The 27,790-nt window shown below is 35.0% G+C and overlaps 2 protein-coding genes across 2 annotated transcripts; one reads left to right on the top strand and one right to left on the bottom strand.

Annotated features, from left to right (window-relative positions):
• Positions 1–886: 886 nt before the first annotated feature.
• Positions 887–21,153, bottom strand: LOC145959629 (proton channel OtopLc). Its single transcript, XM_083078652.1, has 9 exons — positions 18,982–21,153; positions 5,649–5,877; positions 4,759–4,873; positions 3,607–3,832; positions 3,076–3,233; positions 2,562–2,778; positions 2,329–2,491; positions 1,277–2,140; positions 887–1,015 (listed from the first exon to the last, which is right to left on the bottom strand). The coding sequence occupies exons 1-8, from the start codon at positions 20,003–20,005 to the stop codon at positions 1,309–1,311; spliced, it is 2,964 nt and encodes a 987-aa protein (XP_082934778.1). The 5' UTR covers positions 20,006–21,153; the 3' UTR covers positions 887–1,015; positions 1,277–1,308.
• Positions 21,154–22,706: 1,553 nt separating this feature from the next.
• Positions 22,707–26,224, top strand: LOC145959662 (uncharacterized). The gene is made up of 2 exons (XM_083078723.1): positions 22,707–23,111; positions 23,670–26,224. Exons 1-2 carry the CDS (start codon positions 23,041–23,043, stop codon positions 24,094–24,096), a joined length of 498 nt encoding a protein of 165 aa, XP_082934849.1. The 5' UTR covers positions 22,707–23,040; the 3' UTR covers positions 24,097–26,224.
• The last annotated feature ends 1,566 nt before the right edge of the window (positions 26,225–27,790 follow it).

The following is a 27,790-nucleotide window of genomic DNA, read 5'->3' on the forward strand; positions in this document are numbered from 1 at the left end:
TATTTGTACACTATAGCGTGAACTTAGAAACTAGAAATATTGCACGTGAAAAATCGAACGGTATATCGCACTTGTCGGAGACAGTGAACGAGCGTTTTGCTTCAGATACGGAAAAATTGGGTGGAATCGTCTCGATCGTTGAAGCGACAAACGCAACGTGATCTACGACATAAATCCAGATTTTATGTGAAATCTCTTTTTCATCACAACAATCTTTCATTATTACAGAAGTAACTAAATAACGCAGTCACGTCAAACAAATGGAATTTGCATAACAAATAATTATATTATCTTAGAAATTTAAAATTAGTTTACTTGGAGTTTATTAAAAAAAGAAAAGAAAAGCTTTGCGGTATATCATCAACGTGCATTGTTCACTTATTCTTTATAACAATTCAGTTCCAAGTGACATAAAACTCCAAAGAAGACCAGAACTTTAAAATCTTTACAATCTTTTATACATTCTTATTCATTTCCATCGTATAAATAACGCTATGTTCTCCTAATCTTGAGCATATGCAAATTGGGGTGCCATGGCACTTTTCTGAAGGTCGACGCTCTTGTCTCCTCCTCGGGCGACAGATTATCTTCATTGGCCTCGTCTATCGACGCTTGTATAAGATCGGCGCCGGCGCTGCTAAGTACTCGCCGATGTCGCGTCGTATCCAACCGAGTACCGGCGTTCCATCCTCCGGGATCGCTCAGTACTCGACGGTGTTTTCTTTGCCGGTGACGGTGATGATGATGATGACGATGAGGGTGATAATGATGGTGGTGATGATGCTGTTCGGACGCTAACAACGCGTCGCACTCCAGACTCGGTAGGCGATAGGGAAAAACAGGATTTGGGTCCAAGTACAGCCAGCTCGCGCTATCCACGTAAGGTAGAAGGTGTATCGCGTCCAATGACAGCGAATTCGGATACAGCGGCCGCTTGTAAACGTATCCGCTGTCCATCGACGGTTTCAGTAATCTTCCGGGATAATGAGAACCCTTCAAGCCAGGATGATGCAGTCTGTCATCAAGACGTGTTTCATACATAAATTAATATGTAAATTACTAATATATTTACCAACGATATCATTATTATTATATTATTATTAATAGCGAAATAATTAAGAGGCATTAAAAAATTTCCAAAGAATATTAAAAATTCATGAAGACATATAACAATATTTTTGGAAAGAATTATAATAAAGTATGATGATAATAAAATTAAAGGAATCTTAAAATTGCTCTAATATTGTACGGTATAACTGATGCTGCACTGACGAACCTGCACGAAAGTCGACGTGAGATTCCGCGTTGTCAGTTGAGAGGATGTTCTCCTCGCGGCGTTCTGTAGCACTTGTTCCACGCCTCGAGCAACAACACGCAACTGTGAAATCTATAGAAGATCAGGAGAGGCAGACCGATTCTTGACAACACGCCCCAGGCGAGCACGCCGAAGAATCGAAGCTGCAGCTCCTGCGACAGCCAGTTCTGCGTGATGACGGTATCGAAGGCCCACAGAACGGCATTGCTGAAGAGCAGGAAGGTGATCACCTGGCGGCCAGGTTTAGCTAACATCTGGAAGCGCGTGATGCACGAACGTCGTGACGTCTCGGCGATCAACGTGCTCTGTGCAAAGCACTGCACCAACTGCAGAATCGACGTTGACAGCAGCATAATGTATCTGGCCCGCGTGTCTTCGGTTTCGTGATCCAATATAGCCAGCGAACAGGCGCACACCACGATAGTGAAGACAGAATAGAGTTGCACCCCGAAGAGTGATACATTCGACAGAAGACTATCCAGAGCAGCTGGTGCACGCGACACTACTGAAATCTGTCGCACCTGCACGAGACCGCTGGCTGTCATCAAGCTGCTCAACGCTAATATACCGATCAGGGTGCCGCAAGTGAGCCAGGATAACGTGGCGGACGGGAAGTTCTCATCCTCTCGCACAACGAGGAAGATGAGTATCACCACGATGCCAGCAACCATACAAAGGATACCCAGAAAAAGACCTTTGCTGGAACCGTCGCAACCTACCCTAGTGTGGCCGCTTAAATCTTTACTGCCGTGGAACTTTTGTTTAGTCAATCGACTTCGGCCGACGTTCTGACCCATCACGAAGGTCACTGCGGCGGCGATCAGGCTAAAAGATAATTAAATAAATTATAAGAGTTATCAGTAATGAAAAAATAATATTTTTACAAATTAAAAACATAATAAAAAATATTTCTCTCTGATATAATATTATTATTTATGTCAACTTGATTTAATAAATTAAAATTTAAAAAATTTAGCCGAGAGCTCACAAAGAGTTGAAAATACAATATATACCTAAATTGTACGATAAAGGGATACAGGAAGGGCATGCTTGACGTCCATAATTGTCCTAGAGTATTAGTATTCAGGCATTCTTGCAGCGCGATTACTTGTGAGATTTGCTCGTTCGAGACAGGCTGATAGGGCTTGAAGGTGCTTTCTCTCGTCGATAAATCGTCTAAAATAAACAGTTTGAAATATTTACTCTCGAGAAACTTATTCGTCCACTAAAAATATTGAATAAATACCTATGAGATCCCGCGATTGTCTGGTCAAGGATCCGGGAAATCCTCGAAGACTCAAAGGAGATACGGACGTTTCCTGTTCATGTTGCGCCAGGTGCACAAAATAAGTCCATTCTTGCGCGGAATCCCAAATCACCAGACGTGCCCAGACTGCGACATTCGTGGCTGCGAGATGAGTAAAGCCGAATCGAGCTGCCAGACCGAAACGTTCTACAAGGACCTACACGGATGTAGACAGAAATAGAAATTGGGGGATTTATTCTCTTTCAAATATAAATAAAATTGTGAGCTCTTGAAGGATATAGAATCTCTGAAAGGAAATATATATTTCGGTGAGAAATTTCGTTTGAAATTTCCATAAAAAGTTTGAAGAAGCCTTTGTTTCACACATCTAATATACATAATAATACACAGTCGTCAATGCATCGAAGCGTAACAAAGAAACGCGTTTACGCATTGTCCGACTGTGCACGCTCAGCACCCTGCTTAATGCAATTAACGTAAGACCGACGCTTGCCTGCGAATTTACGAAGAGAAAGTGCATCTGCAAGAAGGTGAACAGGCCGTGCATCACCGGATGCACAAAGACAACATCGGTCAAGCATTCGGCGCCCTGCATCATCGTGTGCATCGCCATCTCCAGACCGTTGAACACCAACGTCGCCAGACCGAACACTGAAAAAACCACGTATTAATGAAATTTACAAGTAAACTAATTAAATGAAATTTAGCCACATTATTAGAATTTCATATAAAATATTAAATTTTAAATACACGGATATTTCAAGCAAAACATGAATTAAAAAATTCATATTGAATCTTAATATCTAATAATCTTTTTATTATATATTTTATTATATCTATATTTTATATATTTTATTATATTTATATTTTATATATTTTATTATATTTTAATTGTAATGTAAAAGAGTAATTTTTAAATTTTAATATCAGTATTTGAAGGAAATTTTAGCTTCATTATCGTACAGTGAGGAAACACCATCGTCCTTTTTTCGTCGATTGGCGAGGATTAACATGTATCACTTACAGAGCGCGCCGACACGTATGTAAAAACTGGTCGGTGCGGTCCTGGCCCTGGAGATGTGCGCTCGTTTTAATGATCCGAACCTGGTAAGCGATGCGCCGCCGAGTTCCGCATCACCGAGTCCGTTACCGCCGCGGCTCAAGCTGCCGCAGCTGTCAATCAATACCCATATGTAGATAGCGATGATAACAGCGATGCTGCCTACGTAGAGATACATGAGGAAGATGCCCTGAAAGAAAATCACGGAATTATCTCGTGGTGGATTCGCTCCTTATGCAAAAATCCAGGTACCAGGTATATAATTCGGGATGCTCCTGAACAAGAATCGCGCGCGGGAATGATCGTTATACCGATCCGGTTCTTAAAGCTCGTCAACCGACCACGTGCCGTTTCATCTATGTGGCTGGTCCGTAATTTTATGCGAATGAGAGCTCTCCTGTAAACTCCAATTCGATTGCATGCAATCACGAACGTCGTTACAATATTTAACATACCTCTGTCTTTATATCGAACCCCTACCGCTTTTAATTCTGATTACTTCTTATGGAATTTCGGCGATATGATGAGTCTCTGAGTCTCCTCTTTTCCGTCAAACAAGATTTTTAAGATATTAAAATAAAGATGCAATTCTCAAAAGATTATAATTGCAGATTGAAAATAGAGTTTATTAATAGATATAGAATATAATTAACTATGTTATGGCAAATTATTAATTAAATCAACTTTTCTTAAATGATAAAAATTAATGAAATAACTAAAATATTTTCAAAATAATGCATATACATTTTTAAAAGATATTTTTAATGTAACGAACAAGAAAAAAGTTGCTGTGAAATGTGAATGCCGTTCTAGAAAATTAAACAAATCGCTATCTCGTAATATAATCTAAGGATGTATTTTCAGGAAGACCCAAACCTCGAGTTTCTAGCTCAAGGTCGCCCGATCTCGACACGTGTACTCGGACTTTCCCCCGATTGTATGAAGTAACGGTACGATAATCCCAAGTCCGACAGCGCGAACGTTACTTTCGAGACCTCGGACGCGTGCACGTTATCCTAGAATGAACTCGCTTTCCTGATAAATCCGGCGTATCCGCGATAATCCATGGCAATTAATTTATGAAGCCAGACGGGTCGACAAGGTTGAATTACTTACTTGCAAACTGAGTAGAGGCACAGGCGTGTCCATGACCTCGGCCAAACATACCGCGAATGTTAGAACGACGATCAGCTCGCCGTACACGTTCGAAAGGACCACCCATAATTGCGAGCTATAATAAAATAATATAGACGAGAGGGAGATGAACATTAATTATTTTTTTAATATTTGAAAATAGTATAATACGATTTATATACAGGGTGTCAGGGCAATCTCTCGCCAAAAAAAGCTCTTGTAGCTTACCTCGAGAGCTTTTCAAAACACTATAATAAAGTATTTTTTCATCGAGTACTTTTCGAGTTATGAGGCTTGAAATAATTTCTTAATTTTTACATTAATATTCATTTTTCGATTATTTTATAATACTTTTATGTACAAAATAATGAGAGGAATCAATTGGTGTAAAGAAAACACATAATTGTTTCGAAGAAAAAATATGTAATTTGCAATTAACAATTACATATTTTTTTCGAGATAATTATGTGTTTTCTTTACACCAATTGATTCCTCTCGTTACTTTGTACATAAAAGTATTAAGGTAAGATAATCGAAAAATGAATATTTTACTAAATATTTTATGGTTTATGTAAAAATTAAGAAATTATTTCAAGCCTCATAACTCGAAAAGTACTCGATGAAAAAATACTTTATTATAGTATTTTGAAAAGCTCTCGAGGTAAGCTACAAGAGCTTTTTTTGGCGAGAAATTGCCCTGACACCCTGTATATTACTCTTTGAAAAACTTGCACCTCGAGTAAGATATTAAAAAAAATTAAAAAAATCGATTAAATGTAAAATTAAGATAAAAAAGGATAATGTTAAAAACATTTTGATATAAAAACGCTCTTTAGATGCGACATGACAGCAGTGATAGTTTGCGATCTTACTAAGGTTCCGAATGATCTAAAAGATCCTCGGGCGACCGCGCCCTCGCCAGGATCCTGGAGACCAAGGACCTCGCCGGTGGCGACGAGGTGGATGGTTGCGCGGGTGGCGGGTCGCTCTTGTCCTTGGTCCTGCACCCCGAGGGGCCACCGCTCGGAGCACCCTCCACGGTGCCACCCGTTGTACTTCCGGTCTCGTTTAGGCTGTCCTTGTCGTGCTGCTCATTGCTCGCTATGAAAAAAAAGGGAGCAGATTAATGAGAAACGCGCGTTCCTATATATCATTCGACTCGTACGCAGCGACCGGAAAAGTGGAACCTCGCTTATTCTTGCCACTTTCTTTCTTTAGCCTGCCGGGTCGTCGGAGAAATGTGTGTAACTTTCGCTGGAAGAATTTATACGTTTATTTCTGCAGCGATAATGCCCGCGGCGTTAAGAGAACTCACGGATTTATAGATCTCTCTGCTGGCTTGTAAACCGTCTATATCGAAGAATCGCCGCGTTCAACACGTGCTACCTCATTTGTGCACTCATTTCGAACGTGAAACGAGAGAGAGTCCCATTTTATATGGATTTAATATCTGCATAATATAGTATTGATATTTACATTAATCTCCAATTAAGATTTTCTCGATCGCTCACTGCAGTATTGAATTATAATGATGGATGCGCGAGAAATCAGGTGAATTTTTTTGTCGCGAAATATATTGTAATAAATCAACTCTCTCGTACGTCGCGTTCAACAATATGTATTAATAAAGTAAATTGAAGACTCTCTCTTTTGGAGATTCGTGGATTAATAAATATTCGCGAGAAAAAAACATTTATATGTTTTTTGCTTTTGACGTCATAATTCAATAACTCCAAGTAAAGGAATAGGAGCGTTAATCCACTAACACGATGTTGGAATAGAAATTCGAGATAGCATATTTTTTCTTTCTTTATTGCATAAATTTTGAGCAATTGGATTAAATCACGAGTCGAAAAGCGCCATAACTTTGCAGCAGTTTTAATTATCATAAATTGAGATTAATCAACAAAGAAAGGACTTAATTTTCAACTTTTTTATATCGTGATATAAACTTTGTAACTCGATTTCTTTTTCTTTTCGGATTGTCGGTCATGGTAGACTGTTATAATATATGATGGAATTGAATTTTATTAGCAATAAAAAACTTATTTGCACTCCTGTTAAATAAAGAAATTAAATTCGTTCGTTTAATTTATTGCCGCTCGTTTTGTTAGACGTAAAAATATTATTCTTTTCACAAGCTGTTTTTCTCATAACAGCTGATTTGTTCATCAGTTGTCATATATATTAGTCGCCACACAATCGAGCAATGATGACAGACGCGCAGAGAAAAACGCCTTGTGCATCAAAATAATTAAGACAGCTGGCGTGAGTTTGCTTAATAGCGGTTTTGCTATAATACTACGTCTTTTAATAAAGCATCACGGTGTGCATTCGCGATGCTCATTGCATAGCTAGGTGCTACAATGATAGTTGTTCCGCTATTGCGGCCGTCAGAAAACGTGCGCAATCTTCTTCTAGTAAAAGTTCGGCTCTTCGGCGCGTTAAATAGCTGGCAATTACCGCGAGTGTAATGCCGTGTAATTAATGACGGCGAAACCAGTAGATTTTTTATCGCACTTGGATTTTATCTCATCGTCAGTCGCGCTAACGCAATTTTTTTCTACGCATTGAATTCATCTCACTGCAAAATATCCATCACCGCGACAGATTTTATTCATCGATTCGATGTAATGAATTATGAAGTTTATTTATTTGAAGTTTTATAATAAATTATTTAAAATTTAAAATTTTATAAAAATTCTCTAAAATTTATATTTTAAATTTTATCTATTAAAATATTAGACGCAAAGAGAGTAATTAAAATAGTTTAGATTTTAGGGCAAATTAAGCGAAAAGTCATCAATGATTTTTATAATTTGATCTTAATTACTAAGTCGAGATACTATATGATTTTTTAACGAATTTATAACATGTATAACTATTAATTATACAATTAAATAATTAGATTTTACTTAAATGATTTCAATATCACTCTTGATATAATTACTTACTCTGTATTTAATATTTAAAAACTGATACTTGTACAAGATTTCTATGTAATGCAATATTTTCTGATAATTCTTTTTAACGCTACTTGCGAATAATGATTAAATTTCATTCGTTATGAACCGTAACACCTGTGTGTTGCAGTTTATTAATATTTCAGATGCCGAATAATGATATTTCAAAATAGCTCTTAAGCTGAATTCTGTCATTAGCCTCAATTTTTCCTCTGTCTTTTAAGTCGAGTGGAAGACGAATGTACTTTGCAAATGTACTGCTCATTCTCGAGATAGATACTTTACTATTCTTAATGAAGCACAAAGAATTACGATATCCTTTCAGCGGCAATTTTAGAGGGATCGCTTTTACACGAACAATAATGAATTGCTTAAGAAAGCAGTCGAGTATCGAGGCTAAGTTGTAAACGAACAACGCTTTTGACGACCTACATGGACATGGCGATCGACATGGACACGACGATCCGTAACGAACAGGACAATAAAACTCGTAAGTGATGGTTGTACTCTCGAGATCGATAATAAGCGTTTCTTTTCGATGCCGTTCCGTTACTTCGGCGAACGTGGATCCGCGATCCTCGAGATGCGATGCAACTAAACTTCCATGATAAAATCGACTCTACGTCCTCTTACGCGCGCGGAATTCTCTCCGATTGTACGTAATACAAATTGCATGAGAGCGAGAAGTACGAGAAGTCACGCGAGTCAAGAGTCAACGCGCGCGACAGCTGGCAGTGCGTGTCGCTCGTCGGCGCGATTAACGAACTTGAAAGATCATCGCGTATCTCAGGATGGAGACATGTGCTTGATTCGCGGATGACGCGATGATGGAGCGCCAGCGAATGCCACTACAAAAGACGTTGAAGAAATTGAAGAGGTGAAAGGTCCTTGGACTTGGAGGTACCGCGAGTACTCGACAAGATCTTACTTAAACGTGTTGTACTTGATAAGATCTTACTGCGGGCGCGAAAGAAGAGGGATAGAGAAGAAGATTCCTTATGAAAGCTCCGTCTGTTCAACGACGATGATATATAAAGTATCCCGTATAGGTATGGGAAAATATTTTCAAATAGTTTATTTACAAGTTTATTTAATAAATTGTTATTATTGGAAAATAAGCAAAATGTGCACAAAATAATTGGAATTTTTTATAAATCCATATAATTTAATTTATATACATGTAGCATGCATTTTTGAAGCTAGAAGAGCTGTCTTTTCTAAGAGAAAGCAACGTAAATGCAAAAATTATGTACAAGTGTTGTATTAAGTCAATTTATCGACAATCTTATACTACATAAAATTACGCGATAAATTTTAATTTAATGAAAAATATATGCCTCAAATTTAATAGATGAGATATAAATATGGAATACGAATTTAATTTCATGGAATCGGTGAAATTAATATCATCATGCGGCAAACTACTATTTGCTATGCACTTGTGATAAATTACGAGTCAATTGCACAAATTTTTCTTCTTCGTCGGTTCGTCAATAGTGAAGAGTTCACGTTTTTCACTTACGAACTTCCTCGAGATATATATCGCATCGATAGATACGGCCATATGGCATTCGAGAATTATTTGATTGCGTTTGATTTGCTGTGTATTCTAATAAAGATAAAAGATCGTATCTTAACTTCACACTTATTTTAATTTGAGTGTAATTTAGGATTTCAATAGATGTTATATGTATGGTAGAGTTATAACGAAGTTATAACGAAATGGTAAAGTTATAACGAAGTTATAACAGGCGTTGTTTTTGCATAGACAGATTTAAAATTGATCGGAAATAAAACTTGAACGTATCAAAAGGAACAGTTAGATACGATGTTTGCGGATCTACCTTACGGTACATCCGTGTCAAATCTAAGCATCGGTATTTGAAGTACGAACCAAGAAATAGTACTTCGCAGTGATAAATACCTTAGTTCATCATGTTTATTCTATAAATAATTTAGGGAAGGAGAAGGAGAATATGCCAGTCCTAAATCAATTATATTTCAAAGAAAACACTTCTATATTTACGAATTTTAAAAGTCATGATCGACTACAGTTGTGAAAAGGAGAACAAGGCTTTTATCTTAATTTAATTTAGAAAATTATTTTTTGAAAGAAATGATCGATTTTTTGCTCATTCAACCTGACGCAAGAAGCTTAGAAATCAAGTAATAAATTAATATGGAAATAAGACTGATAAAATGTAACATCACGTAATTAAAATAAAAGAAAAGGAGAGAATGTAAAAATAAAATATTAAATTTAATATTCTAAAACTAAACATCTAAAATCTATAAATAATATTATTCGAAAGAGAAAACTATCTTTTTTTTTTAATAAAAAATCCGGCAGATCTTGTTCGAATCCGAAGGTGTTTATACAAGATTTACCTGACGTCCATATATTTGTCACCGGGAGACTATCGTCGCGACGGGTCGTCGGCGACGTCGCCGTCCATCACTTGGATCTCGCGAAAACGCTGCACCCGAATGACAGATGACGAGAAGTGCACGTGACGATAACGCGACACCAAGTGGTACTTCGCGGGTAACTCGGCCGAGCTCTCGAAGGAGCATCGACTCTTTCGGGGATATCGAACGGCGGCAGGTGGTGGTGGTTGGATGATGACCGTGATGATGCGATTTTCTCGTAGCCTCGTTTCCCAACATCCGTCAATATGCTCGGCCATACAAGCTCTTTTGCTCTTATCTTACTATCGAGCAAGGATGCCTACGAGCGGACGCTTCGGGGGAGCTACGTTACACGTCGCCCTCGAAATCGAACGGTTGTAGAAGAAGGATTCCGCTATTCTCATGACTCACTTACGATTACCCTCGCGATTCGATGCGTTTGATGGAAACGATTTGATGCGGGTATTTTAGGTAAAATATTGCGAGCGAAGTGAGAAAGACCGGTGCGAGAGCAAGAACTTGACACGGACATGTTGTACCAGTTTTCTTGTTGAATATATTAGAATATATTAAGGAAGAAAAAGAGAGAAAGGATCTATTTTTTAAGAGTCGTGCTCTAAAATTATGTTAAAACCTGTTTAGTTGCAGCTGTTTATCGGTATTATTCTTTTTCTTTCTAAAGTATGAACAATTAAGTCAAAGTTAATCAATCAAAGAATGGCATCGAGTTAAAAAAAATATATATAATATTATATAATAACATATAATTTATTAAAAAGGAAAATTTCTGTTATATTTTGCATAAAATAGCCTTATTTTAACAATTATATGATTCTTTAAATTAATTATATTTTTATTATTAAAATTAATTAATAAAATTATTATATAATTATTATAACAATAAAAAATATAATTGTTTTTCAATTTAAATAAATTTTGATTTAAATGTAACTTTAATTAATGCACGCTACACCTACAGTTCAATATTTATTATATGTAAAGTACATAACAAGTAATAAAATATGTGATGATATGTGATAACCGGATAATTAATTAAAGTATAAATATTATTAATAATTCACATATAGATTGTAATGTGTGGTTGATATATACACAATATAAGCTATTAATCTAATCTCGAATGAAACTAAAGGATCGTGTCTATATCATTACAAATTAATAACCGGATATTCAACAAATTCCTCTCGAAATTCTCATGTTTCATTTTCCGTGTGGAAACGTTAATTACGGTTAATATGCGCCGATAACATCGTTTCGAGGGCGGAGGTTAATTGTTGACCTGGTGTGCTGGAACGACCCGTTCGAAAGGTTAAATGGTTTGTTCGTGCACGAGAAATATTATCTGAACGACGATTATCTACGATGGGTGTTAGACGATGCGCCCCCGATGCGCAGCAGTCCAGGCAAATCGCCGGGATTAATTTGTCGCTACCATAATGATCCGTTTAATCGGCGCCGCCGCCACTACCGCGATTAATAGGTAATAGTAATAGGTAATAGGCTAGCTTGTTATGGTCAGCTACGAGGAGAAGAAGAAGTACCACACTAGCAACTATCATCACCTGACATCTGCGAATCATCGATGTTGGATAATGATAATGCGCGATAGTGTCGGTCCATTAGCGATACATAACGTTCGTCGGTTCTTTGACGTTTAACAGCGATTCCGCGTATAATGTCTGCTCATTATCTGTCAATTCTGGCTGACAGTAGCCAGGGTAAAGAAGAAAGATGCTGATATTTGCATTTTTCTCGCGCGACACGGCAAGGATCGATGCATATCCGAGTAATCGATCGGTTTTGAATTGATGCAATAATGATGATGCTATTGTTACCATGCGATGTCTTTTTTGCTCGAAAAGTTGAAATTATTAAGTTATAGATCTTGAAATGATGAAGAAAAATTATACTTTGCCGATCTCGAGATTTTTTATGATGCCTCGGAGCATATTTTAATAATTAAAAATTGATTTTTTCTTGTTAACGAAAATTTAATTGTTTAAAAACTTTTTTTTCAATTTATATTAATTTTTTATATTATTTATACATATGCCCATTTGTATGATTTTATTATTAATTAAGTATTAATGTTTTAATATATTGATATTTTTACATTATATTGACATTGTCTAGATATTAAGTATTTTTAAATAATTATATAAATTGAAAATTATATAAATTGAAAAATTAATTAGAAATATGATTATTTTGATTTTAGCAAATGTGTTTCGTATATCAAAAAATGAGAGATATACAATCGTCTATAAAAAGAGAGAGAAACTGTTTCTTCAAACCAAATTTCATAAATTTTCTTTTGTCGTTCTACTTTCGTCGTCCTACATTCACATGTGCGACACTATTTATGAAAACACGCTTTTTTTTGCACATTTGCGCGAGTCATTATAGGTAATGTCTAATTAGCGCGCATTGTACTATTTTTAGTATACAATTGGAATTCACGATTGATGCGCTTGTATTCGTTTTTTTTTTTCTTTACCGCCACCCATTAGCGTCTCTAATTACTTTGTTTTACGCCACATGTTTTACATCACAGGAAATATTTGGCGTCTTTTATCGTTTTCTTTTCTTCTAAAAGCTTATCGCGAAATGAATGGAATTCATTATTGAGTAACCTATTTGGAAGGAGTTTGGAATAATATCAAATTAGTATAATCATGAATCATTAATGGAGAAGGATTAATAAAGTATGCGAATTTCATGAAAAAGATTGGCAAGCCAGAAATTAAGATATGTATGTGGTCACAATTAAATTTTGTATGAGATTGAATATCTTTCATGTAGAAACGTGAAATTGAACGGAGAGTGGGAAATTTGATGAAAGTTTCAATAAAACGACGTCACTTGATGTCGAACTACTTTGAATGGTCGGTACCTGCTTTCACGCTATTCATATGTATTTTGTATGTAAGTGTGTTCATCACTACCGTTTTTAATTTATGTGAATCAAATATTTGTAATTTATTATAAATTTTAATTAATATATTAAATAATAAACTCTTATATTATTTGTGTTAACTGCTTGATTGATAAAATAATTATTAATATTATTATCATTATTGTCATTATTGTTAATATTATTAATATTATTATTATCATTATTATCATTATTTTGTTATCATTATTGTTTTATCATTTTTTCTTGCAATTATTCATTTTATAAGAAGATAATTAATTTTTTTTGTTTATTTATTACTTTGTTGAGAACGAATTTGAATAACTTTTCTTAAAAACAAGCAAAATATTCTTTTGTTTAATAGAATAGAATATAATAGTCAGAATAAAATAGTTACGTTTATACATTTGCGTACTTTTTTTTAAAACAATATGAACTTAAATTTCGAATGTGGTTCGTATAATGATACATGTATAATGATACATGATTCTCACATCCTGGAGCATCCTTGATTCATTCAACATAATCTATAACCGCAAAAGTTTACTCGAAAAAATCACAGAGATAAGAAGAATGTGCGTGTTGTATGATTAGCTTATACATACCTTTATTATTTATGGAGCGTCTATAAAGCTTAAACGACGTATATCAACGATCATTCGCCGACTGATAAATTATCATTCCGCATGTGTATTCTAATGCAAGCAGGTGCGTGATGGCCAGCCAATAAATTGGTATTTATCTTTCTTTAAGAATGCAACATTTGCAAATCTAAACTGTCTATGCAAACTGCGCGCACGCGCGCATTTCTTCTTGTAATAATAAATTCTCCTCAAGAAATAATATTGTGAAATATGGGCAGATATTATAATATAAATCGATGAAGACATTTATATTTTATTTGCTCGATAATCAACTAACAATAAGATGTAAAAATCGAAATATTATTATTTTATTAGTGAAATAACTATAAAATCTATTTGGAAGATGAGATTTATGAAAGACTATATAAATAAATAATATTTATCATTCACGTATAAAAATTGCAGCAAGTTTTCAATATATCAAATCATATATATCGTCGATCTGATATATTCAGGTAACAGATGTGCAATGGCAATGTGATACGTAAATACCAGTTGCTAATAAATAAAACATACAGCTAGCTTATATGAGACGTGAAAATACGAAGATAGGGATCGCAAAAAATTGTGCGATTAAATCACATGTCACATCTAGGAAATGACTCATATGTAGATTTTAACGATGAACAGTGCGTAAGATCTCTTCGTGCGAAAATTTTATTAGCGTAGTAAAATAATCGTAATAAGAAACATACATGGAGACAGAACAGCAGAGATCACGTTCCATTATTTTTACTTAGATTATTACGGCAGGACTGGCCGCTTCGCACGAGCTGTGCGAAAGACACATCAATGAGAGTTGTAGCTGGTAAAAACGAACACGTGCGACAGCTTGATTATGTTCTAACGGGATTGTTTACAAGTTGAAGATTTAAACTTGAATTCCTAAAACGGAAGTTACGTTTAATCGAAGAATTTTAATAACGTAAAAACTGCGAAACACATTACAGGAGAATATGATATTGCCTGGAATGTTATTCCGTTTTATAAAATATAAAAAAGACTATATAAGTTTGCTGAATCATTGCGTAAACAAAGTAAAACGTGATAAAAAATATTTCGGGCATACCTTGCATGCTTCACAAGTTAATGGAAACATTATGAATTAAGTAATTATAATTTTTATTTTATAATAATATTTTATAATAATATATTTATTATATGATTATATTATACTTTTTAAAATTATATATTATACACTTCGCATTTATGTTATATCTAATATATAAATTGTATTCAAATTAATAGAGACAAAAATAGAAATCTTTATACATATCCACGATACAACAAAAATAAAATTTAATTTTTCTAAAATTTCCCTAAAACTTGATTCTAGTTTTTTCTTTTATATCGTAGGATTCTTTATTGTGATGGCTTTGTCCTGCCTAAATCAATTTGTTCGGGCAAATGTATCCGCGTATACATCGTTATTCCTCACGGCAGCACTTTCATAATGATCCACGCACAGGTAAATTCTCAGTAAGTTGTTCGACGAAAGAACATCTGCGTCGAAAAGTCGAAACCGTATGGTTATCCGGGAGAGAAGACCGCGCGTTGTAAAACGCACTCTCGCGCGAGTGTGCGTGCGTATTTTCGCACAGATGCGATTGTAAGTCTTGTTCCATGCACCACCACCGCGTGTCGAGAAAAGTGGTTAACTGTACTGATCGGCGGTGGTGTTTCGCGATGCAGCTGCATCATCTAACTGCAGAGAATCGGTTATGTGTAACAGTGACTGAGGCCTGTCAGGAGGCTTTCAGTAACGGTGGCGTCATATGTCTGACAGATTGATGTTGCACGACGATTAATGGAGTCAGGGCACGGTGTTGCTTGGAGTAGAACACGAAAGTAAGTTACGGTGATTTGAGAGGAAGTACTCGCATCATTTTCTTCTGTAAATACGTTTAATTTTGTGGCAATTAATCAATTTGTCCGTTAAAGATTTCTTGTATTTTTACCCTTATTATTTTTCATTCCGACTATATCTGCTGCTAATGAAGGAATGGTAATGTAAATCCTTCTTCAATGTGCTTCTAATTAATGAATGAAGAGTTGAGTGCCTAGTAAATGTATGCCTAATCAGTTATCCCTAACATTCAAACAAAGTCATAATTAAATTCATATTTTCATGGCTTATAGAAAATAATTGGCGGACTTATTTAATTTTACAAAATTTCACATTTATACAACTATCAAATTTAATTCTCTCTTTTTGTCCCTTTCTTTTTTATTAGAATTTTAAATGTGCATCTTAGACAAGATCTGAATGAAATACTTGATATTATTACATGATATAATCTACACATTCACGTTTTCGATATTGTGAAATATCGGAAATTTCTTTTTAATTTAGTTCTCTTTTTTATAAATAATTCATTTTCTAAATTAGTCCTCTTTAATTCTCTCTAAATTAATTCTTTTTAATTCTCTTTTTATAAATAATTCATTTTCTAAATCCTTATATAATACTGTATATTGTTTAAAATTATCTCATCCCTTTGTTCGCTTTCGTGCTCGCGTCGATCGTATCTTTTCCCAAAGCAAAGTTTTTTTTTCTTTCTGCGACGGAGGAGAAAACGATTCGCGGCGTGGTGGAGTGGCCTCAAAAGTTATGTGCAAGAATAATAGAGGTCTTTTCTCCCGCTCGCTCGATTTTTACGCTTCTCAGAGTCGTAAAAGAATTACGGAGATTTGCGGTCAAGAGAGACAATGGCATTGAGCTTTGAAATCGTTATATCACGCTCGTGTATTCTAATTCCGATGGAATAACTTATAGCTATATGCATGCTTTCTAATTTCCTCTACGTAAATTCACATCCGCTCGAACGCAACGCATCGCTCGCAGAAGAACGCTCGGTCAGTCAACCAGGAAACAAACGGCGAGACGCGAGCACGAAAAAGAGTAAGAGTCATGGTATTAACAACTGATGATGACACACGATCATAAAATATCGATGTGGCATGGACGGTAAAAGATGTGTAAAAATGGTGAAAGTCGCTCGTGATTCGTGTGATATATACCACGGCGATTCTACGGCGGCCATGCCAAAGAGTGCACCATATCGGACAAAGATATAATGAAAGGTCTCTCGAAAGAAAGCAAGAACGAACTGGACTTGACTAGAAAGCTGCTTTTGTGCGCGCTGCCTCGTTTTAACTCCTGAACAATCAAATAATGGCATAGGGAGAACGTCAAAAACCGTTAATACCGTTGATTTTTTAACGATGCTAAAGATTGAATCATAAAGGATATACCGCTGTTTGTTAAGCAAAAGAAGAATATAATAATTCCGATATATATATTCTTTAGTCAAATCAAATATATTCCTATGTCGAAAAAATAAATTCCATTATTAATTTATTAACAATTTTGACAGATATATTTGTTAATATAACGTTATCAATAAATTAACAATCGAGTTTATTTTTTTGACGCACTGAATATTCTCGTTATTTTATTCCCTGAAGTTCAGAAACTCAATCTATGATTCATCGTTAAAATTTTATTCATTAAAATTCTCTTTTAAAAGCCTCATCAAAGCTCAATGTTTCGATATATTTTTGGAACGCCATCCTAGTTTATCCTTTCTTCATAAGAGTTCTCGATAGATCCTATATAAAATCTAATTTGAGTTTGAATTTCCGTTTTTATTCTTGCACTAGACTGAACTAGAACTGAACTTGCACTAAATCAGTGCAAGCGAGAATTGAGAGGCAGGAAATAAAAAATGCTCGAAGTGCAAGAGTAACATGGCGTCCAATATTAAATAAAATAAAATAAATAAATAAAATAATATCAATAATATTATAAATTATGAAAATGTTTGTATTATAAATTTGGAAAAATCTTAATTTTTATAATTTTTTTATAATTACACTTTTTGAATTAGTTCAGTCAGTGCAGGAATAACAAACAGACCTTAGACTCGAGACAATTCACGTTGTTCGTGAACAATGTGGACGGGATAGACAAACAGGTGCATAGAAATGCAACCACTGAACGAACGAATATTGACCTATCAATAGTCGGCTCATGAACTATACTCCGCACGTATCAGGACGTCGTATGCGTATGCATACCCGGTGTACCATCTACCGCTATTCGGGTCCTTTTTGCCAGACAATACCGTAAGATGCGCGTGTCGCTTTGCATACCGAATACAGACGACATACTTTATCAAATTATACGTCGCTATCATTTACGCCATGATACTTATAATCTCCCGCGCCTGATTATGATGCGCTTACATCCATTGGTGAAGTAGATATCGCTCGCAAATGACAAGAATGGCCGTATCAAATCACGGGAATTATTATGGCAATTTACTAATTAAACTTTAGCTAATTTTAATTCGCGAGAACATTCTTTCATTAAAAGTGAACCGTCTCTCTCTTGTCATAAACGTTATTTTAATATCAGTTAACTTTTATTCATTTTCATGGAAACTATCTTAATTATAAACTTATAATAAAGATATTTCTTATTTAAAGATATATAACATATAACTCTTTGGATTTATATCGATTTATATTCATGAATGTAATTTTAAATATAATTAAATCAAGATTTTATAAAAGAAAAAAGAGAGAAATATATAGAAGTAAATTGTTATAGCCTCGTGCTTTTAAAAAATAATACGTTTCTAAATAAGTTCCTTTGTAGTGTTTTCGAAATATTTAATTAATTGTGTTATCATATACAGGGTGTCAGGGCAATCTCTCCCCCCAAAAAAGCTCTTGTAGCTTATCTCGAGAGCTTTTCAAAACACTATAATAAAGTATTTTTTATTGAGTATTTTTCGAGTTATAAGGCTTGAAATAATCTCTTAATTTTACATAAACCATAAAATATCATAAGTATTAAGATAAGATAATCGAAAAATGAATATTTTACTAGATATTTTATGGTTTATGTAAAAATTAAGAAATTATTTCAAGCGTCATAACTCGAAAAGTACCCGATAAAAAAATACTTTATTATAGTATTTTGAAAAGCTCTCGAGGTAAGCTACAAAAGCTTTTTTTGGGAAGAGATTGCCCTGCATATATGTGTATGCACAATGTTCATAAATATATTCCAATTATGATTTATAGACTAGTTTCCAGACTGGTAGAAGTTGTTTAAAGAATAAAATTATTTTATTGTGAGATACATTACTAATTGCTAAACAGCAAGCTTATTCATTTATAAAAGGCTCCATCAATCATCGTAATCAATTATCTCACTCAATCATCGTAAGATAGATTTTCTCACCCCATTTCTGCTTCATCGATGTCATCGAGACCGCGGATATCGTATCTGGTACATCCACCGCGCGTTCCTCTTTACCGGATAGAATCTTTTCTACACATTCCATTTTCTCCATCTTCATCACCGATTCTTGTTCGTCTCTCCAATTATCACTCTCCTTCTTATCGTCCTTCATTTCTATAAAATCTTCTAGATTCGGTAGATCTCGGATATCCGGTACTAAAGTTTCCTCGTCATCCTCCCTGATTTTCCATTTCGCCCTCTGTCGATGCTCGTTTTTATTCTCTTCTTGCTGCACTTTTTCGCTCGTAGAATCCAATACCTCCTCAACAAGTTCCTCCTCTTGAAGCATATATTCTCTGTTCTCGTTAGGATTTTTGTAAATTCTGTAGGGTCCGACGAGACCCACCACCCCTCGGGGCAGCGCCACCGAGTTCTCCTGATCTGACCAGCGGTTTTCGTACTCGGATCGATCGGAAAACATCTTCGGCGGATCTGGTAGAGGCTGTCTGGGTATGTCGCGGAGGAGCCACTTTCTTACCTCGACTCGCTTGGATACGTCTTCGGGATCCAGCTGTCGCTTCTCGCTGGAAACGGTGTCCTCGATCCGAGTCGAATCGCGACACGGGTCGACGGGTCGAATCGTCTCCTCGTCAGAGGATGATGTCTCCGGCAGTCGTACTTTCTTCGGTTTTCTCACCACGCTGTAGAGAGTGTTCTCGTCCTCGACCTCGAGAATCGGCGACGTTCTATTCCGAGATGATGGCCAGACGTATGGCGATTTATTTTCCGCGTTGACTTTGCGACTCGGCTCGTTCTTGACTGCGCTGATTATCACAACCCTGCCATAGACATCCGGAGGAAGACTCTTTACGCTATCGTCACTGTCTAAGACGCTGTAGATCGGTTCACGCGTCGCCGTCTGAATCCATTTAGGTCGTTTGCGCTGTTTCGAGATGCCACCAGCATGCAGAGATGCTTTTCCACCGACTGTCGCCGTGGAAATGTCAGTTAGCTCGGCCACCATCCTGATGAATTTTTGTCCAACAGCCCCGCGCCGGATGTCACGCACTAACCGATCGTGATTAATAAATCGAGAATGGAATATTGTATTAAGACCGACGCGATAATCGACGATTTGAGTCGCGTAAATAGCAACGAGTCCAACGATGAATTCTCGGCGAGTACCGAGATGAACGTGCTTTGAAAATGTTAAACGTAAGGAAAGATTAATTTAGAGATTATTACTCACTTGAAATTTATATTAAAAATTGGAGAGAAAAAGAGATTAAAATTAATTAATTAATTGTATCTTTTAAAAAAATTGTTCAAATTTGCGATATGGACAACAATATGAAATCAGAAAAATAAATTTTTAATTGTAAGAATTATGTTTTAATCTTCATTTTTTTTCGAATCGTGTCTCTTTAAAACGTATTTCGATTCTTGCTGTTGCACTTTGAGAATATCGAAAATTTTTTTACGGCGTAAAATTTTGAAGATCATTGCTCACTTTCAATTTGTCCCGTCAATTATAAAATTTAATTAATCGTCTCTTGATGGGGAATCTCAGTTTACAATCTTCGCACACTAATTCGCAATCACGTGATTAATTATTAGGATCACTTTTTTAATCGATCGTTTAAAACTTTCAATTTTTTATTTTAATTTAATTTTATATAAACGTTTCGAATTCTTGTTTGTTCTGTTGACTGTTCAAGTACACTGGTTCGCACGTAAAAGGTAAATGGCACTCGGTCACTTTAGTTTTAGCGAAGAACAATATCGTGGTATCGTCGCAGTGGTGGCCGGAGGTCATTGAGATGGATGTAGCTCTCGTTCGTGATCAGATTTAGGAAAAAGAAGATTTCACATTCTTTGCGGCGACCTCGTCGATTTACCATATTTTCGCTCAATGCGATAAATTCCGATAGACATCGTGAAATTAAAGAAATCCTTAAAAATCTATAGATTTGCATAATCATCTCTTAAAGAACGAAACTTTGGCCAATTTTATTATAAGAAAAAAATGCAATATTTTTAAATAATTTTCCTAAAATTTCAAGATAAACCACCATTCGAATAAGACTCGCATATCGTAAATTTGCTGCAATCTATTACAAAATTTTTCTGATTTATAGTGATGCTTTCAGAAGTATCTTATTAACATATATATCGTATTCAACGTGTTGTAATTCATTTCCGACAATTATTTTGTGATATATGGATAAGTTCCTTGTACATATTCAGAATGATTGCGCGTTTCCCGATTATTATCTTTTTCTGTTTGCTAACACTTCATGTATCAAAATCAGATAGAATAATTCAAATTGTCAAAATCCAAAGATTTGTGCAATTTTCATCATATATGTTTACAAAAAAGAAAGAAATAAAAAGAAAAACATATAATTGAAATCTAACATCATATAATGATAAATATATCTATAATAATTATATCATTGAAAAATACACGTTAAAACGTTTCGATTTAACGATTCAAACAATTTCTCTTTTTACTGTTAATATTATATCAGAATGGAAAAAAAGAATATTTGCAGATACATATTACATTTTAGTTTTGTAAATTTTCTCAAAGAGAAATCAAATCGATTTAATCTCTACTGATAAACCGAGTGTAAAACGCCGACAAAGATATAAGATCGGCATCATCGCCAGCTGTTGAATACTCTTTCCTAATCGTTTTTCCCCTTTAGGGCATTGCTTTACCCGCATGCAGATAGTATGTAATTGGTCCACAAGATAATCGATCAGCTGTCGTTACCGCGAAATTGCTGATAATGTGTGACCGTTAAACTTCGACCGGTCTAGCTATCCTCTACGATGTAATTTTTTTTTCCGACGTAAATGCGTCGACGACACAGCACGTTGATATTTTTCCACATGGGAAAATAGACGGACACGAGGCTCACTTGGCGACGTTTATCGCGGGGTCGAGGCGTTCACCAGCTGATGATTATCGTGGTTCATCGTGAAATAGTCGTACTTCCGTGCGGGATCGTGCAAGATCCGCTACGAGGGCAAATGCACGATCTTAGATGCGAAAGAAACTCAAAATACATACATTAAGGCGCTAAATGTGCACGCGCGCATGGAGAATTACAAGTGCCGTGTCGCGTGAAGAATGGCGATTGAAGCATTATGATTAACTTAATAACCGATGTTTACGGAGTTATTATACATCTTCGCTTTTACACTCAAATCTATCCCTTAGAATATCTCTTCCATATTGGAATAAATTGTTTCATAAATCTCTTCTATTTTCAATTATGAAATGATTATAAATGCCCCCCATAGCTTCTCCTTTTTTTAAGATTTTCTAAAATAAATTCAGAAATAAATAGAGCTGTAGATTTATAACACTGCATTTTATTAATTAAGGACTTAAAGCTCGAACTACTTAACTGCAAAAATGTTTTTATAATGTTTGAGAAGAGAACTACAATAATTTGAGAAATACATTTTTATTTTGAAAGATTTCATATCGGAAAGAAGAAGAGAAAGCGAAAAAATTTAAATTCCTTTAAAAGAAGAGGCAAAAAAAAGTTAAAAGCCAAATATCAAACTTTCTGACAAATTCATAGTTTTATTATATTCATATAATATGAAATTTAGATCTCTAATTAAATAATATAATCAATTGAAAATATGATTTTCGCTTGAAAATATAAAATTGTTTCAAGATCAAAACTGCACAAATAACGCGTTCGAGTACAAGATATTTGTGAATTGGCAAACGTTCTTATAATGAGGAAAATGAGAGGAAGATAATGAATATATTTGTGCTCGCAAACGACGCATTAGAAGAAGAGGAGGAGGGATCGTCACAACATCAGTCCACGTCAGAGTCTACCACTGCTCTCTTCGTTAATTTTAGTACACGTTCCGTCTAGCTCACAAAGACGATAGTTCGCTCACGAGATAATGAGATCGGGCCAAGAACACCAAATAATGTCACAACATTGAAGAGGCAACCCGCATCGCCAAGATAATATCAGCCGACAGCTGACACTTCAAGATTTCATCTCGTGCATCAGCAGTTCAATGATGACGCGAATCTATCTTCTTGTAGCTCTAGTCTTCTATTGCGTTTCGAATTCTGAGCTAAGCGAGCCGTGAGTACGATATTTGTATCAAGCAAAAAAATGTTCTATTAATAGATTACGTAAGATATTAAAAACTGATCTGTGTAAAAATTTTATGAAGAGCGACTGTTATATAAGAATTAAAAATTGAAATTTATGGGAAAGTAGTAGCCTTTGCAACACTTGTATGTATGTTTTACATTACGAGATATTTACATCTGATATTATAATAGATTTTGCCGAAAAAAATAATACTTTATTTAAAGGTATATTAGAAATATTTAAAAATACATATAAAGAAATCTCGAGAATTATGAAAAAGGAGACTTCAATGTCCCATCTCTGTTGAAATCATCAATTCTTTCAATCTGATCAGAACTCCCTTCTTTGCGAAACATCTTGACCTATTCCGTAGTCCGCGATTTCACGTTAACGCAGGAGAAATCTAGATGATGCAAAATTCTCTCCGATATCTTCTCGCTCCGAAGAGAGGAAGTCTCTCTTGCCTCATAACGGTTTTTTGCGAAACTCGACCGCAATCGTTCGCGCATCTATCAGATTTTTGCAGACGCGAGCTTCTGTCCGTAGAACGACGTGGCTGATGCAGGGCGACATATTCACCGACGAGGAGGCGACGTCCAGGCTCATCCAGCTGGACAGCCACAAGTCGTATTTTCCGGTGAGCACCAGGGCGGAAATATACTACGCGGCACAACCGGGCAAGCTCATCAGCTGCGTGATCGCCGCGTCCGTTCATCAGAACGGTCATGTGAGCGTCGTGGAGGGTGGCTACGGAACCAAGAAAGTCCGGATACGTTACATCACGGAGAACGGCAAGCCGGATATCTTCTTCGTCCTCATGCAAGCTGTAAAGAGAGAGTCGGTATACGTCGAAGAGGACGTCGCGTGGAGTACGAGATTGGGCATCGCCTACGAACCCATGAAGAACTGGACCCTCGCCGAGATACAAGATGCTTTGCGCAATGTCACTTCTTCTCAGTTTCCTCCTTCGTAACATGTCGATTTTTATCTTTTCTTTATAGAATAATAATTGTAAAAATACCTTGGGTATTTTCTTAAAATTTCAAAGAATTCTCCCGCAAATTTTCGATTCATTTTTGTATTTAAGCGCGCATTTTAAGAATTAGGATACTGAATTTATTTATTAAATTTGCAAAATTAATTTTTCCTCGGCTTTTTTCAATTAAAGAAACGCCAAATAATTTTTCGCAATTAATTATCTGTTAAAAATATTCTGTCAAAAATATTCTCAAGTAACATATAAAAGTTTAGTTTATATAAATAATTAATATGTCATTTAAATGTTTCTACGACATCTTTTAGATAGATTAGCTTAAGAAGCTTCTTAAGCTTAAACATCGGCGGTTCAAACAGTTAAATCTTCTCGTATAATTATTGCCAACGAGATGCTCATTTGTAATGGATAGCATATCATCTTGTCTCCTTATATTTCTAGCAGAGCCATGTAATTGCGCACGTCTTTCTAATGTAATTACGCACAAGGTAAGATATGCATTTTAGACGCAAAATAGGATATCTAAGCGTGATTTTAAGATGTATGTTAAATAATAATGTAATGTAAAATAATAGTTTATGAGCAAAAATCGCTCCTTTAGAAGTCTCCTGCAGCATATACAGAAAGAAAGACTCTATTTCACTTTATTTTCTCTAACAAATGAAATATAATATAAATGTAATTAATGTATTAGTATAAATAATAATATAATTTAATAATATAATTTATATACTAATAATTTTTATCTCTGTATAAACTTCTCTATCCAGTCATATGTTTTCAGAATAAATAAAAGGTGAGTTTGTCATATATATATTAGCAATGTTATTTTTTAATATGTAAGCATAGAAAAGTCTGTCATGCTTTGACACGTGGTAACGGATAATTGACGCAAATGGATCATCCATTCTTCAATCTTTCGAACAGCCGTTTATTTTCACATTCCATCTGTTATGACAGCAGTACTTCATGGAATGCGAATACGTATGTCTAGCGGATTTTAATTGTGAAAGTAGATCACAATTCGTAACTAATAGCTACCAGAAAATGTTACATTTTGCCGAGCAAAGATTGAATGATTAATCGCTCCATATCGTGAATATACAGTCTCTCGGAATATTGCTTCATTTAATTATTGTACCAACGTTTGCCACGCTACGCTGCGACGTTAATTATTTACATATATGAAAGCGATGAAAAAAAGCAATGTCATCTAGAAATATTTGGTACTTCGATTGAAGCTTAAACATATGGTCAATATAAAAAAATGTGAAATTGCGGTCACAGTAATACTTTGTAGGTTCAATTAATTTACGGTAAAATAATTCTAATAATTTTTAATAAGCAAAGTGTGAGAGAGAAACAGAGAGAGGGATAAATAATAATATAATCTATATATCTATCTCTCCTTATAATATAATAAATTATATAATTACATTTTTATTACTCTGTTATGTGTCATATGATCATACAATCTCATTAATTTTTTCTATTGTGTGTGTTAATCTCATATAAAATTTAATTTTATCTAACAGCTTCTGACGATTTATAAAAGATATTCTCTTTAAAATTAACAAATAAGAGATCCAATTTTCTCTCTTTCTCTCTTTCTTTAATTTAAATAATTAATTCCTAAAATTTCCATACTGATTTATACGAAATTACATCGACAGAAGTCGGTCTATCAATCAAAAGATGGATTTATAACTTGATTAAGCTTCATCTGTATCAAATTATGCGTATGCAAATTTCAATTTGTACTTTTCCTCGACGATTCACGCGGATCTTCGTCGAATGTGGGTGTCGTGAAGCGGAAATTTCTATCGATTTGTTTCATTTCTAACGGATTTGTTTCATTTCGGATCCACTTAAGCGATCCATTCGATCACGCACGAGCGATCGCGGACTGTTTCGAAAACAAGAGTTAGAAATAAGAGCTGTGAGCAGACTCCGTATAACGGACAACAACACGGTGCGTGTCCGATCCTTTTCACTTCCGTGGAAAAGAAAAGGGAAAGCGGCTTTTGTATTTTAAAATAAGAAAATATATCACAAAATTTTAATGTAATACGTTTGAAAAATGGAAGAAATATATTAGAGAGAGATATTTTAAATGTTGAAACATATTCCTCAAGGAAAAAATCTTGAATTTTTAAAAAATTTATAAACTACATTTTCTATTAATCTATATTTTCGAGATCAAAACTTTATCTTTATTATAATACCTATTTTATTAATAGATAAGTTTAATTTTTCTGTATCTTGAGAAAAAATTAATATATTTTTAATAAATTTATAAGATTCAATTTCTCTTTTTTATTAATAGATGATGTTTCATAAATAGACGTAATTTAATTTATTAATAATCACATTTTTTTAAATTTCCTAATAAGATATTATAATTAACCCTTTTCGAATGTGTTGCTCGGGCAGGTACTTTCTAACGGGTTAATTGATAGGATCATTGAAATCGTCATTGAAAAGTGAATGAGATCTTACCTGATGACTTGCCGGGATTGGATTCCTCGATCGGCTGTAGAGTTCGCGACATCGTTGTCTCTCGAGAGTAACGTTTCGCTCTTCAACTTGAAACGGATACCGCGCTACGGTGATCGAGACGCTCGTAAAATCACCGCCGATGTCCATCAATCCGATGAGTTCCGTGTCAAGACCGATGGACTCGCCTTAGCTGTCTGTTGCATTTTCCGCGAACGTACATTAGTCGGCACTGTTAATTGATTATAATCAGAAGAATAAATGAGAGTCGTTGCAGGTAATGTACGATAGTAAAATCCAGAAAGAAGAGCGTTTTATCGGTAGATTCTTCTTCAGGATCGCTTATTCGAGATTTCTTTTCACGAAACAATTGCAATGATGATTGTAATTAATAGAAATTTTCCAATTAAAATATTTGCACAGGAAAATGTCGAGAATATTAATTTCTCCCTCGTATGATGAATGAAAATTTGTCTTTTAATTATTTTTATTACGAAGAGTAAAAATGTAAATTTTTATTTGAAATATTTCCTTCCTTTTTATGGGCAATATTTTCGAGAAAATGACTCGTTCTTCTGCTGAATAATCAATTCTTGTTTCTCATTTCAAACAGATAATGTTTTATTCAGGAATTATCCCGTTCACAATCATAATTCTTAATATACACAGACGTTTTTTAATGAAACGTTTAATTTCTTTTACAAATAAAAAACATCCTTCAACAATAAATTTGCTCTTTCTCCCAAAAATTGTCAACTCTTCTCAGGACATATTTATCTTTAATATGTTTAAGTAAACGATATTACTCGTTAACAATCATTGCAAAGATCCTCTCATCCAACAAATTCTTTTCTCTTCTTCGATCTAAGTATCTTTTCTCTTGGAAAACAGCACTCGCGTTCTATTTCCCAAAAAAAGTAAATAAGAAAAAGAATAAAATTTTTTCACTAAATTTGTTTCGTCTCTTCTGAAAATATTCCTTCGTATCCGAATCGTGTTCGATTTGCAGGAAAGAATTTTCGGCTATCGGAGCCGAAAACGCACGGGGTGTAGACGACACCCCGGTGGCACGTGCGACGACTTGCGCATCCACGTCACGTGCGAGCGACTGAAACACAGCGCGCGCTGAATCGAAGCGCACGCGACTCCGATACGCGCGGCTTCCACGGACTTTCGA

The sequence above is a fragment of the Camponotus vicinus genome, unplaced genomic scaffold (genome assembly GCF_025532165.1).
Source record: "Camponotus vicinus isolate PSW18456_S1 unplaced genomic scaffold, iyCamVici1.0 SCAF_1, whole genome shotgun sequence".
NCBI lineage: Eukaryota > Metazoa > Arthropoda > Insecta > Hymenoptera > Formicidae > Camponotus > Camponotus vicinus.

Excerpts from the sequence above, each read along its gene's own strand:
- LOC145959629 (XM_083078652.1), bottom strand. The coding sequence starts at position 20,005 with ATGGTGGCCGAGCTAACTGACATTTCCACGGCGACAGTCGGTGGAAAA. Across the intron at positions 2,492-2,561 it reads ACAATCGCGGGATCTCATAG|ACGATTTATCGACGAGAGAA; the intron begins GTATTTATTCAA and ends TGTTTATTTTAG. Across the intron at positions 2,141-2,328 it reads CCCTTTATCGTACAATTTAG|CCTGATCGCCGCCGCAGTGA; the intron begins GTATATATTGTA and ends ATTATCTTTTAG.
- LOC145959662 (XM_083078723.1), top strand. The coding sequence starts at position 23,041 with ATGATGACGCGAATCTATCTTCTTGTAGCTCTAGTCTTCTATTGCGTT. Across the intron at positions 23,112-23,669 it reads AATTCTGAGCTAAGCGAGCC|AACGACGTGGCTGATGCAGG; the intron begins GTGAGTACGATA and ends TTCTGTCCGTAG.